The sequence below is a fragment of the Lethenteron reissneri genome, chromosome 18, assembly GCF_015708825.2.
Source record: "Lethenteron reissneri isolate LAM-NWPU_2019-01 chromosome 18, ASM1570882v1, whole genome shotgun sequence".
NCBI classification, from domain to species: domain Eukaryota; kingdom Metazoa; phylum Chordata; class Hyperoartia; order Petromyzontiformes; family Petromyzontidae; genus Lethenteron; species Lethenteron reissneri.
Genome location: NC_083796.1, coordinates 7,837,919 through 7,851,975, shown reverse-complemented (window position 1 = coordinate 7,851,975; position 14,057 = coordinate 7,837,919). Strand labels below are relative to the sequence as shown.

At 42.4% G+C, this 14,057-nt stretch overlaps 1 protein-coding gene across 1 annotated transcript in view; it reads right to left on the bottom strand.

Annotated features, from left to right (window-relative positions):
- DAPK1 (death associated protein kinase 1) overlaps nucleotides 1-12,011 on the bottom strand; it is a 77,341-nt gene extending 65,330 nt beyond the window's left edge. Inside the window, exons 1-2 of the mRNA XM_061553668.1 lie at nucleotides 11,489-12,011; nucleotides 4,223-4,400 (exon numbers count right to left, since the gene is read on the bottom strand). Coding sequence (XP_061409652.1) covers nucleotides 4,223-4,296 — 74 coding nt within the window. The 5' untranslated portion in view covers nucleotides 4,297-4,400; nucleotides 11,489-12,011. The remainder of the gene's footprint in view (nucleotides 1-4,222; nucleotides 4,401-11,488) is intronic.
- Between the last annotated feature and the right edge of the window lie 2,046 nt (nucleotides 12,012-14,057).

Sequence of the window (14,057 nt, the reverse complement as noted above, 5' to 3'; positions counted from 1 at the left end):
CCGAGTCCACCTTGAAATAATTCTGTACAAACTTTGATGTGTTTTCAAGTGTGTCTCGCCAAAATATATCTTCAATTGTTTAGAGAACACATCGACTTGATTTGAAGCTTTCTGTGTGTCTATGTTGTGTGTCTCTGTGTTGTCTCTCTGCTTGTGTGTGTCTGTCTGTGTGTCTCCGTGTTTTGTTCTCTCTCTCAAAGTTAGAAGTTCACAAGGTTTGCTTTCTACCTTATGACGACCGCTTGTGTTGCGACCGAAACGTCGGATTCTATTATTTAATAAATTTTCTTTCTACGCGACTTTACCGAAAGAACCAAAGAGCAACACATTGACTGTTGTAAAGAGCCAGTGGGCTTGGGCAAGACATGCGAGATGAAATGACTAAGGGTGGTCGAGACTAATGATTGAATAGCAGCTCAGGGGCCATCCATTTAGTAGGTACGCAAAAATCTGTCAAAACTTTCCTGACGCACCGCCCCCCCCCCCCCCCCGAATCCTATAGAATGGCCGATATTGAATCCACGCAGAAACGATCAAGGATTAATGATATTAACTAGTTTAAGCAAACAGATAGTCCACCGCCGGACTATCTAACTCATGCCAGTAGACCCCCCCATACGCAAGCGTACGCATTTGGGTGAACCCCCCCCCTCCCCCATCCATGCATACGTACTAAATGGATGGCCCCTAAAGGGAACACACCCAGAAGGACTTCCCACCAAGAGTATTGTGATGTGATGAGCTCGTGTGCAGGAGCTTGATAGTTAATTGAATTTCCGGACCATGAGAGATGGCGATTGCTTGGGAAGGTCTTTACCCAACAGTGGAAAGAACATGGCTGATGTGAAAAATGCATTGACTCATCATTTAATATTGTATGTATGTTGAACTTCCTTTGCACCGCACGTAGCCAACCGTGCTAATCGGAGATGCTAATATTGATTATTATATACACATCGGATCGCAAGAGCAATGTTTTCCATTGATATATGTTACACGTAACGGGTTCCTGTGACCTCTGCAGCCACGAGATGCCACATGAACCCATTCTTGGACCGAATCACAAGCCTGAATTAGAAAAGTATTTCACTGCTGTATTAATGCATTTTGAAAGTGACTGAATGGGTTATTGATGCTGAGCTCCCAAAATGGGTTATTAATGCTGAGCTCCCACAAAGAAGTTTACAAAGCTGCTGTCAAATTAACACTTTATACAATAAATTATTACGACTGTTAAACAGAGAAGTGTAAAACTGCTCTTTTTATCTTTTCTCTAGTTGCATACAAATAGTTTTGCTTGATGTTTAGCTTGTAAGCAATTTAAACCTTCATTGAAGAGGTGACTAATGCATTTCTGCTTTTAATTGGAAACCGGTGATTTTAAATGAAAACAAGTCTCTCGGGAGGTACTGCTGTGTTGCGGAAAAATTGGCGACACAGCCGTCAAGATGGTGATTAAAACCTGGCCAAGAAAACACGGCGAAAATGTAATCTGCTTTTTAAATCGGCAGGGAGCTCGGCACCTTAATCTGCAAGCACAGCAGGATGGCAGAAAATATATACTGAAATAATATAACATTAATAGGTTTGCGTGAAAAAGGCATAAGTTAAGCTTTACAACAGCAAGCCTGACATGCCAAAATGAATGTCACTTGTATCATCAGCTCTTACTCTTAGGTTTTTTTCCCGGTAAAGTCACGTAGGTAAAAAATAAAATTAAAATTAATAGAAGTAAAATTAACAGAAGTAATAATAGAAATAAAATAATTATTTCTATTATTATTACTTCTATTAATTTTTATTTTTACCTACGTGACTTTACCGAAAAAACCTAAGAGTATGAATTCTTGCAGTCACGAAAGCTTCAAATCTAGAATTAATATCATCAGCTCTTGTCAATTCACTGCTGGATGAACACCACCCAAAGCCACCACCATCTATCGCGATCGTTTGTGTACATGCCTTCAAATTAGCAAAACGAATAACAGCAAGTTGATGGCTATTGGTCACATTTAATTATTTTAATTATGTAACTTTTGATATTTTTTTTCTTTAATGCAATGGTTAGCTTCACAATGCATCAATTAGCCTGATTACACTAATAGTTATTTTCAAATCCACGTTCAGCCAATGACAAAGAAATCTGAAATGTTGATGATGCCAGCATATTCATTTGTACCCATTTCCATAAGATGGCTTTTTAAAAGTGTTAAATATAAATAACTATATTATTCAAACAGTTAATGTAGTGTACTATGTGGACTCATCTCGCCAAAACAAGGATAAGTACTGAATTTTATTTACAATTGGGGACACATTTTTTTTCACAAAACACTAAAGTTTATCATGTTGTATGCTGCAGCACAGTAGCTGTGGTGGAAGTCTTGTTGACACGAGATGCCAGTTAGCAAAAGGTGTCCGAATAAAAAACAAAAACGATCCATCAGTACCAGCACAAAAGTGCTGCCTACTGTCATCACCTGCTTTTGAGAAGATAGGAAAGCAAGAAAGGGAGCGCTAATACAGAGATGTAGAGATGCTGTGGGCCAGGCTACAGAGGAGCATTACCATTTGCAACTGGAGATGAGGTTGGTGCATTATTATCTTGGACGTACAGTGGGGGGATTCTGTCGAGCGGAAAACCTGCGTAACCCGAACATGACAGTCTCAACAGTGGCCGGTTGGCCATGAAAAAACAAAAAGTCCAAACCACTGAGACTTCTCATTCAGGCAATCGCGTCAAATACAGAAAGGCCAAGCGTGACCGTTGTGGGGATGGGGAAAAAACGAGCGTCGTTCGTTACAGCATAGCACTAAGCAAACAGTCAAATCGGGAGCCCCCTATCCCCCTTCTTTGTAACCCGGTGCTTGGGCACTTCTGGTCGGTGGTCCGCAGTACAGCTGCACAGCCTGCACATTCAATAGCTACGCCACTATAGGACCACAATTCTACGGCCCATCACTTGCTCGCTCAGCGCCACAAGTTCAAAACGAAGAGTAGTAGGCGGCGGAGACACAAACAAGGACGGCGGATAAGTTTCATGGAACACATTTGCCAGTTGCAGTAACGGACCTTCTGAAAAGGCACAATCACAACAGTTTATTTTCTCGTATTGACGACAACTTGACCTCACCTGTTCAATACTAGGAGTCACGTACACTATAGATTTTTCTAATGGGTTAAAAGTAAAACTGCATATATTCTTGGTTAACAAACGAACCTACTGGTAATAACATGCACCTCCCATCAGCACGGTTGCTACGTATGGTGCAATAGAAGTTCAACATACATGCAATATGATGCAGTTTTTTATTTATCTCAGGAGCACATGACTTTCCTTGTGACAGCCACTGAGCGGTTCAACTCAAATCAGGGTTCAGAGATGTCCAAACACTAGTCCCATTACAGCTGTTTAGACAAAGATTTCTCAGTACCAACTTTGGCATGAAGCAAAATGTGAACGTAATATATATAAAAATTATACACACAATTACTACAAAGACATCCCTAGGACAATAGTGAATGGGTAGTGTGTACGGGAGGCCTGTGTTGAGTGCAGTACTGCACTCATCATAAAGTTCAATAACAGAGCAGTGTTTGTGTTAGGCAAAAGGTATTTTACATGTTTGCACACAATATACGGTTACAAAAGTGGCAACATGACAAAGCATTATAGAACAGGAATCGTAATTACCTGCAAGAGTGGGCACAAACATTAACTCAATTACAGCTAGCAACACAAAGGCTTTATATTCAAATACTTTGTTTGTCAGGCAGTGCTGTAAAGATGTCTTAAAGACCACGTTGCACTGCATTTGATAACGTTATTTGCGTGTTTTAATATTCCTGTGAATGTGTCATTTATTATTTTACTCAAAATACCAGTTTCTTGTATCCCCTTGGCCACCTATATTGCGAGTTACATTTCTAAAGAGCCAAACTTAAGCAAGCCAACATCCTTAAAAAAAATGTTGCCTCACCATCAACAATGCACTAGCCTGGCATGCACCACAACCAGGAATAGGAGGCATACTGTAACACAGCTATGCCTCAACATCAGAGAAAAGTCACAAATCAAAATATCGTAACCAAACTCATTATGAACATGAACTTTCCAAACAAATGTCACCCATGCTAAACTAGATAATGATCAAAGAAACACGAGTAAACACGTTTCTGGAACACGCCCCACATGTGGTGTTGTGTGCAAGGTGAACTTACCTCCCCAGCTCTTCTCCGATCTCATAATAATCCTCCACGCTCTCCTGCCTGAAAATTGCCATTCCGGAGACCATTTGCCCTTGATCGCCGACAACATGAGCTTAGGCAGAATCGGCCTCCCTGGAACGCACGCAAGTCCACGGAGCACAATCAGTGCGCGGGGCCACGGGACACCTCCCTGCGTGAGACACACCGCACACAGACTGTCAGAAAGACACACACAAACATAAGCAGGTTGGGGAGATCGGGCTAGCACCATGCCCCACCTTTTTTGTACATAGCCAACCGTGCTAATAGGAGGTGCGGGGAGAAGAACAAAATAAACACTAAAAGCAGTTCTACAGGAATTAGTTTTCAATCTAGATTTAAAAGTGCATAGCTTCAGTGGCTTCCTAATATCGGAAGGAAGAGCATTCCAGACAGCCGCAGAAGCGCATCTTAAATTAAAACATGCGATGCATGGACCGTCTTTGTTCTATGGCTAGCCAAAAGCCACTGCGAAGATGACTGGAGTTCGCGTAATGCTTTATGCTCCTTTCCAAGATCAGCAAGGTATTGTGGTTCATTTGTTTTTAATGAGTGCGATCTTGTGTGTAATTTGTCTCCTAAGTACTGTCACATAACAACTGGTAGTCATTGTACGCTAGATGGGACAAGTGAGATGTGGAGCGATGTTGCAGCACTGCACTATGAACCCGGTGATCAGTTCAATTTCCGGCCATGGTTTACATCAGTGGTGAGTGAGTGATATCTGAATAAGTCCTAGCCCCTCTCTTCATAAATCTGCACTCATGAGCGTGGTGAAACATGGTCAAACAGCCCCCCCCCCCCCCCCCCCCACATTCAAAAGGCATAGGGAGGCCTACTTGCCGTAGCAGAATGATAAAGGGCTGTACATCACCAGAAGTATAAGCCCCAATTCCACTGATGGGCATACTGAGAATTATCAATAGTACCGGAAGAAAATTGTGCTTCTTACTTTCCAGCCACCACTCCCTGCACAAGGCACAATAATAATTCGTTTTAAATACGAGTGACGTACAAGATCTAAGGATTTTAAGACAGTGAGACTGGTTGGACATGTAAGTGTTCTCCACGAACTGACAATGAGAAAGTTAATGCCGCCATAATAAAGATATAGATCTCCCGTATAGCCGTATAGGCTGTTGGGCCAAGTGCTGTTCGTGAGGGCCTAGTAAGATCAGCACAGCACGAGGTTGTCGCCAGCACCATGCCCAACCAACTTTGTCTCCCCAGTGCTGATATTTATACACTGCATCCGCTACTCATTTACGGCTGAGATAACTAATGGGAGGCCTAGGGCATGTTCAGATATCATTCACCGCTCGTGTTAGCCGTGGCCAGGAATCAAACTCAGGTTGCCAGATTCGTAACCCAGTGCACTAACCACTTTGCCACTGCTTACAATTAACAGACACACATACCCGAGTATAAATGCAGTGTATATGAAAAGCATCCCTGGAGAACAGCCGGTGGGATGGTGGAGTGCAGGCACATGCACACAAACGCATAAAGAAACCTGCTACAAATCAAACAAGCGGAATGTTTGGCCACAAGCTTGGCACAGGTCCTGAGTGAGAGGAGGGGGGGGCTAATGGTGGCAAAAGGACAACGACCACCTACAGAGGTGGGAGGCCGGGTGCGAAGGGGGTGGCAGATGGGAGAGGAGTGGTCTGTCAGTTATTCAGAAAAGCAATCTCCAAGGAAGTGATAAGGATCAGTAGCTTTCAACCGGCCAGTCCATTCAACAAGCGGGCATTTGTTCTGATAGCTCTGTTCGCTACCCACCTCAAATCGCAAACCCATGACCAAACACAGACTATAGCGTCTCAAGGTGATCCGGCTAGTGGTCAAAGAATCCGAATGGGCGGCTTTTGCAGACTTGATCCACTCATGTTACATCTCCGTGTGAGTGTCGACAAGAAGCAGTGCTACTCAGCCTTCCCAAGGTAATTTTCCGATCACCTCTTCTGGGTGCCCAGTGGGCATTATTCCACTCACGCTCGCTGAAAGGAATGCTCAATAATAAAGCAGACCAGTGGTTTTGAAAGGTGAAAAAGCCAAGACACTTATCGGTCATGTTTAGTGTTGGCCCCTCCAGGGGGTGAAAGCAGGAACCCAACGGAGGAGTGACACTTATATTGTTTTGCACAAGATGCATTGCAAACATCAACACGCTGTGTTCTGTAGCTCTTGGTAACGGAATGTGGCTGCGCCCCATGAATGAAACGCACACAGGCTGCCCATCCAAAGCTAAAACGTAGGCTTTGATGAGAAAGGAGGGCACAAACCATCGAGTGTTCCCTTTCTCAAAACCATGTCCTTACTTGATAGTTACTAGAACTTGAGAGCGACGAGAAACTAGAACCACTGGATGCTATTTTTGATGCTAAAAGGTACAGCAACAAATAAGCAACTGTACAAACACATGTCCTATAGCCTTGCGTATCCATGCTGTTGACAGTGCTGCTGGAAATCTGCACATTTGGGCATTCACCAGATCTGCTTGACCTGGTGAACACTTGCCATGGGAGGGGCTGCATGGGTCAGGAGCCAAAAAACAGGGCGGTCACTATGTCTCATACACGTAAGCTGAATTATCAGCCGGTGGTTCTGAACGCACCAAAACCACTGCATGGCCCCTTAGCTAAATAAGTTGGCAGCAACAGCCCATATATTGCATACTTCAAGGCAATTGGCTGTCATAAATACCTTTGCGGGTAACAAACAAAATACAGGCTGCGGTGATGCAATGTCACATTCATAGGTCGTTTTTTTTACACACCCACTCTTCTCCAGGCGAACGAGGTAACACCTTCATAGCGCTTCAGCACAACGTACGCATAAATAGTTTCTTTAATCGCACAGCGGGAGGTGGCAGGTATCGGGTGGGTGAACCATGCCGTTGCCAAGTGACTCAAAAGAATATAAGAGATCTTGGAGGGGGGTGAAGGTGAACTTGTCCCTGCCCAGTCACTTCGTGCGTGTCCCCTTCTCTCGGTCTGAGACGCCGCATGTGAGAAAAGCAGAGCTATGACTGATCCACACTCAATTTCAATGAGACAAGAAGGCAGACTTTGGTCCTTACGAATTATCCCTTTTTGTCGTAAAACGTTCCAATTGGCACGGTTAGCTACGTACGGTGCGGAAGAAGTTCAACATACATACCAATTATGGGTAAATTAACAAAAAGTTTATGGGCAAATTAACAAAAAGTATGGGGTACACCCATTTCATTGAAATGGAAATCTGTCCCAAGCAGCAGGTGCCAGTGTAAAACATTGCATATATCACACACTATATTAAGTCAAAAGCTATCAGGGGTCGTGTGCTTCATCAAATGCTTCTGGAAAACATTCATCCAGAAGGCATATAGACTGATGGACCAACATCTAATTTCATTTGTACGTGGTGAAACAAATCCTGTTTATTTAAAGTACAAATAGCATTGTCTGTTCATTATACAGTAGTAGTACTGTACACTATTGTAGATATATATGGTCCAGTGCTACTATTGTCCATCTGCATTTTGAGATGATTTCATCGATCCAACTATATGGTTGGTGGACGTTGTCTTGGTGGAAATTCAATCTTTTAGCTGCCTCTCCAGCCTTCATCTCAACTACTGGCCAACCATCAATCAACCAAACCATCAAACAACTAAACCATCAAACAACCTAACCATCGCACAACCTAACCATCGCACAACCTAACCATCAAACAACCTAACCATCAAACAACCAAACCATCGCACAACCTAACCACAAAACAACCTAACCATATAACAACCTAACCACCAAACAACCTAACCATCAAAAAACCTAACCATCAAACAACCTAACCATCAGACAACCTAACCATCAAACAACCTCTACCATCGCACAACCTAACCACCAAACAACCTAACCATCAAACAACCTAACCACCAAACAACCTAACCATCGCACAACCTAACCACAAAACAACCTAACCATCTAACAACCTAACCACCAAACAACCTAACCATCAAAAAACCTAACCATCAAACAACATAACCATCAGACAACCTAACCATCAAACAACCTAACCACCAAACAACCTAACCATTGAACAACCAAACCATCAAACAACCAAACCATCAAACAACCTAACCATCAAACAACCTAACCACCAAACAACCTAACCATCGAACAACCTAACCACAAAACAACCTAACCATCTAACAACCTAACCACCAAACAACCTAACCATCAAAAAACCTAACCATCAAACAACCTAACCATCAGACAACCTAACCATCAAACAACCTAACCATCAAACAACCTAACCACCAAACAACCTAACCATTGAACAACCAAACCATCAAACAACCAAACCATCAAACAACCTAACCATCAAACAACCTAACCATCAAACAACCAAACCATCAAACAACCAAACCATCAAACAACCTAACCATCAAACAACCTAACCATCAAACAACCTAACCATCAAACAACCTAACCATCTAACAACCTAACCATCGAACAAAGATGGCCCCTGCATTGCACGCCTTCAAATGCGCTCTGTGGCCGTCTGGAACGCTCTTCCTTTCGACATTAGGAAGTCACCGGAGCTATGCCCTCTTAAATCCAGAATGAAAACTTTATAGCTGCTTTTTGTCTTTAGTTTGTTGTACTTCACCTCCGATTTGCAGGGTTGGCTACGTAAGGTGCCAACGATTTAAAAACAAACATTGACCCTTCTCGCAACGTGTCCAAAGGCCCATTTTTATTAACTTGCATATGTCCCGTAAGCCACCGTGTGTTCTTCGTCCTGATTCTTAGTTTAATTCCTAGCACGTACCTCTCTTCTCTATGCTGCTTTGCACATCTTTCAGCTTTTTATTGCATGTTTTCTTCGTCAGCATCTGTGTTTCTCATTCGTATCTCATGGAAGGTTATTGATAGACAGCCAGGCTTGTTTTACCATGTTTAGTGGTTTTCTCCTTTTCACACTGTTTGTTATGTGGGCCAGGTTTAGGCACAAACCGTACCTCTCCATAACAAAGGCTCACCCTCTTAAGCCTCACCTTACCATATGAATAAAAAGTGTGCCGTACTTGGCCCTTCCCCCTCTCCAACCATTATATATACGGAGTGGTAGCTCTTGCAATCTCTCATTTACTTGATACAGCTGTTGTGGATGTGACGGTTCCACCTGAAGACGGAAGCTTGTGTTGCCTCCGAAACGTCGTGATTTTTATTTGATTTTACTTTTATTAATTTTAATGTTTTACCTACGTGACTTTACCGAAAAAAACCTAAGAATATGAATCCTTGCAGTCACGAAAGCTTCAAATCTAGAATTATTAATACCTTTCTTGTTAAGGCACAGTGGTATGTTGCATTTCATTTTTAAACTCAATTCCCACATACAGAAGCGCTATATTAAGAAGACAAATTAGATATATACTTCATCATCATGGGACCTCGTACTGTTGTGTAATATAAACATACAACCTTTGCTCTGTGTTAAAACTCAACCTTTGTCATATTGCTAAATATGATAGTACGCTAGTTTTAGAGGCTGAGAAGCATGGGCTGGATTTCCATTGTACTGAAATGTATTTTACCATACAGGCTTTTAAACTTGACCAAACTTTGCATAACCACAACATTTAATCACCTTAATATCTTGATCTATGAAACAAGCATATGATGCAGTGAGTGTCCCTAATCATAACACAGTATATCACCTCGCACTGTAGATGTTGCACAATCAAACACGTGTGTCGTGGACACCACACATGACATGATGAGGGTACAGTGAGTGTTGTATGACCTACTCTCTTTGACGGTACTCTCTGGCATAGGCAAAGCACCACATACAACATGATAAAAACCACAATCGTGTACACATACGGTGCATATAGCGATACGTACAGCGCTTTGTATGCGTGCAACACATCAAATAAGCATTCCCATTTTTTGTATGTGCAGTACACATATATGTACAGTATGCAGACATTATACTATACACGCGGTGTATAGCCAATACCTATACGTAGTTATACAAATATACAATTCAATACATATCCATACACATGTACAGCATGTTGTGTAAGTATACAATACATGTCTTATACACGTCATTCCTGTACAGAGTACGTGCTGAAATATAAACAGACGTACCTATACAATACTATGCAATATATGCATGTGTACTATACACATGCTGTTTGCAGCGCACACACGTGTATGTGTGTGTGTACTGTAGTGTTGCAGTATACAGCACGAGAGTACAACACACAACACTGAAGTGATATTGAGTTACCTAGATACACAGTACTGCACACACCTCAATGAACACAATATTTTGATGTACTGCACTACAATAACACTACTAATCCACACCAGTGCTCAGTAAAACATAGATACTGCTAACCTGTCAACACCTTATCAGTGCCCCTAACTACACTATACACTACACTATACACTACACTACTATACACTACTTTATACACTACACTATACACTACACTATACACTACACTATACACTACACTATACACGACACTACACTATACACTACACTATACACTACACTATACACTACACTATATCCTACTTTATACACTACTTTATACACTACACTATACACGACACTACACACGACTATACACTACACTACTTTTCACGACACTATACACTACTATACACGACACTATACACTACTATACACTACACTATACACTACTTTTCACTACACTATATACTACACACTACACTATACACGACTATACACTACTATACACTACACTATACACGACTACACACTATACACTACTATACACTACACTATACACTACTTTTCACTACACTATACATTACATTACACGCTATACACAACTTTTCACTGCACTATGCACTACACTATACACTCCTATACACTCCACTATACACTACAATACACACTACTATACACTACAATACACACTACTATACACTACAATACACACTACTATACACTACAATACACACTACTATACACTACGCTACTGCATACCTGTCAACCCCTTATCAGTGCCCCTACCTTATTACAGATACACAAACACACAGACACACAAACACACACAACAACAACCGCCATTCGCCACTAAGTGGCGGTGACGTCACCACGACGCTTGTGCCAGGCCATGTGCACATTGAGGCCACGTGAAGTGTCCAACGTCCGCATGCACACACACAAACAAACACACAAACACACACACACAGCGGCATTTACCTTCCGACGTGGTCACCGATATCCGAACCCACCACCCGCCTCCCCTCGATGTGGACGACGACCACGCGGCAGCGCCGAAGATCCGGAACCTTGTCCACACCGCCGCACTAACCAACTCCACCTGGACGTGGCCGTGATGCAAACCTTCCTTGTGCCGCGATCACGTCGGTCAAAACAACCCGAATCTTTTACTGAAGATGGAAGACCCTCGTCCCAACACGTTGTCCCAAGATGGTCCGCAGGATAACCTCGAAACGAACGCGGTCCCCGATGCCCCCCACTATGCGCACCTGGATCTGGTCACAATTCCGTCCTGAAACCACCAGACCTGGTGCCACAGAGGGCCCTCTGAAACCTGGCCCTGGTCACACGCAACTGCGGCTTGTTCAGTCTCGAGAAAGCGACACGGGGGCAAGGGAAAAATCGCTGCGATGGATGCGACAATTGAATGACGACGGCTCGTTCAGCCACTGCCCCGACCAAGTCCTACTGCTTTCCTACGGTGGTTGGGTGGTGGTGGTGGAGGCGCTCACAGAGTTTGTGACTCCGCCTAAAGGTCCGCCCAGACGGGCAACGTCACTGAGAAGACCTCCCCCCCCCCACCCTCTCCTGCCTCTGAGCCAGGGGTCGGGAACCTTTTTGACTGGGAGAGCCATAAAAGCCAAATATTTCTAAATATATTTCATTGAGAGCCATATAGTATTTTTAACGTATAATAAATTAAATATACTTTTAATGTGACTTCTGGTGCCGCGTGGTTTTGCTGATGGCCTTGTTGTCTGGTTCATACGTGGTGAGGTTGAGCTTCATGCAGGCGTGACCCGTGAAATGTATCTTCAAAACTAATTTCTGTTTACTTTAAAATGACACAGTATTATTAAACAATATCACAAGTATTTTAAAATCAGTTCCAAACTGATTTTTTTTTTTAAACTCAAAATTGTCTGGGAGCCATATGCCGTCACTGAAACAGCCATATATGTATGGCTCGCGAGCCATAGGTTCCCGACCGCTGCTCTGAGCCCTGCCCGACGAATGCGGGTGAAGCCCCTCTGACCACCACCACCTCTGGCTGTTGATGAATGAGGCCGTGCGGTTTCACGCAAGTCTCATGTTGAATCTCGTGTTGACCGGTGGTGGTGATGGTGGTGGCGAGGGAAGTTGTTTGTAGACTCGTGAATGGTAATGCCCAGGGGGTCGGGCAACCTGCGGCTCTTTAAAGGACTGCTCAGAGATGATGTTAATTAATAACCGTCTCGTATACACGTGGCATTGTGGCTCTTGAAATATTTAGGTTTTTTTTATATTTACCGAATTCGAAAAAAGTTACTCTGCTTGTTATTTTGGTTGCCCAATGCCCCGTGCAAAGCTGAAGTCAGATATTTATGAATAAACTTATGCGCTGACACTGCGCAAGAGTTACTTCAGTATTCAGTCAACAATGACTGCTGCCCCAGCTCAAATATTGGGCTTCTGAAAAAGCTGATGCATTACTGTGTGAAAGAGATATAAGCAAACGGTTGTCGTAAATACGTGCAAACAACAAATAATCCCCAATGGCTATGAAACTCAAAATCTGCTTGCTTGGTTGAAGAAAATATGAACAAAATCAAATCAAGAATGAACACAATCGTATCAAACTATAACGTATTGAAATTGCAATTTCAATTTCAAAGCACTTCTGCCACCCAGCGTTACGATTTAGTATTGAAGGGCATACCTATGTGATCGGTGCGCAATCATTGACAACGTAGGCTTTCAAAGCCAGAGTAATGGATGTTTTTGGGTTAAGCAACGTGGTAATTTTATGCCAACATTCTTGTCGTTAACCCACCACCACCCAACAAGATTGTTACATTTACAGATCTATAACATACATATATTTATCAATGCCACATATATTATTTGATATGTGATATACATTAAATTTTCATGCTATATAATATAATTAATATATAAATAGTCCATCTATTTGGAAACGTGACAATCTTGCCAGGTGTTGGAGGGATGACAGCAATTTTAGGATAGAACTACGTGGCCCAACCCCAAAGCAAATATCGATCGGTGTATAGTAATGTTTAACATTACAAAAAAGTGTATTTGAACAATTCCAGTCTACACTCAGATTTGAGTGATTTAAGTAATTAGTAGTTTTGTTTATTAAGCACCTCATCACCAATAAACAAGAAGGAACGATTTCAAACCCTAGCTCTAGACCCTATCCTGTCTAGAGAGGGCATCAATTCAACAAGCTTCGTCAAAAGGTAGCACCTGCTACAGCACAATCACCAGCCAGTGTTGATTTGCATCCAAAAGGACAGAATGTCCTCTTTTCATGAACAAAGTCCACATCCCATAGACACTCTTTATCAAAGCATGTATCTCCACACTCCTGTCTGGGCGTACTGATCAGACGAAATGGTACAATGCACATTTATAAAAAATGTATGAATGAAATTCACAAAACTGTCTTGTGATTACAACGTGCACTTTGTAGAGCTACAGAAGGCACTCCAGTACCTTTCTGATAAATCGAACATTTCAGATATAAATGAACTAAATACCATAG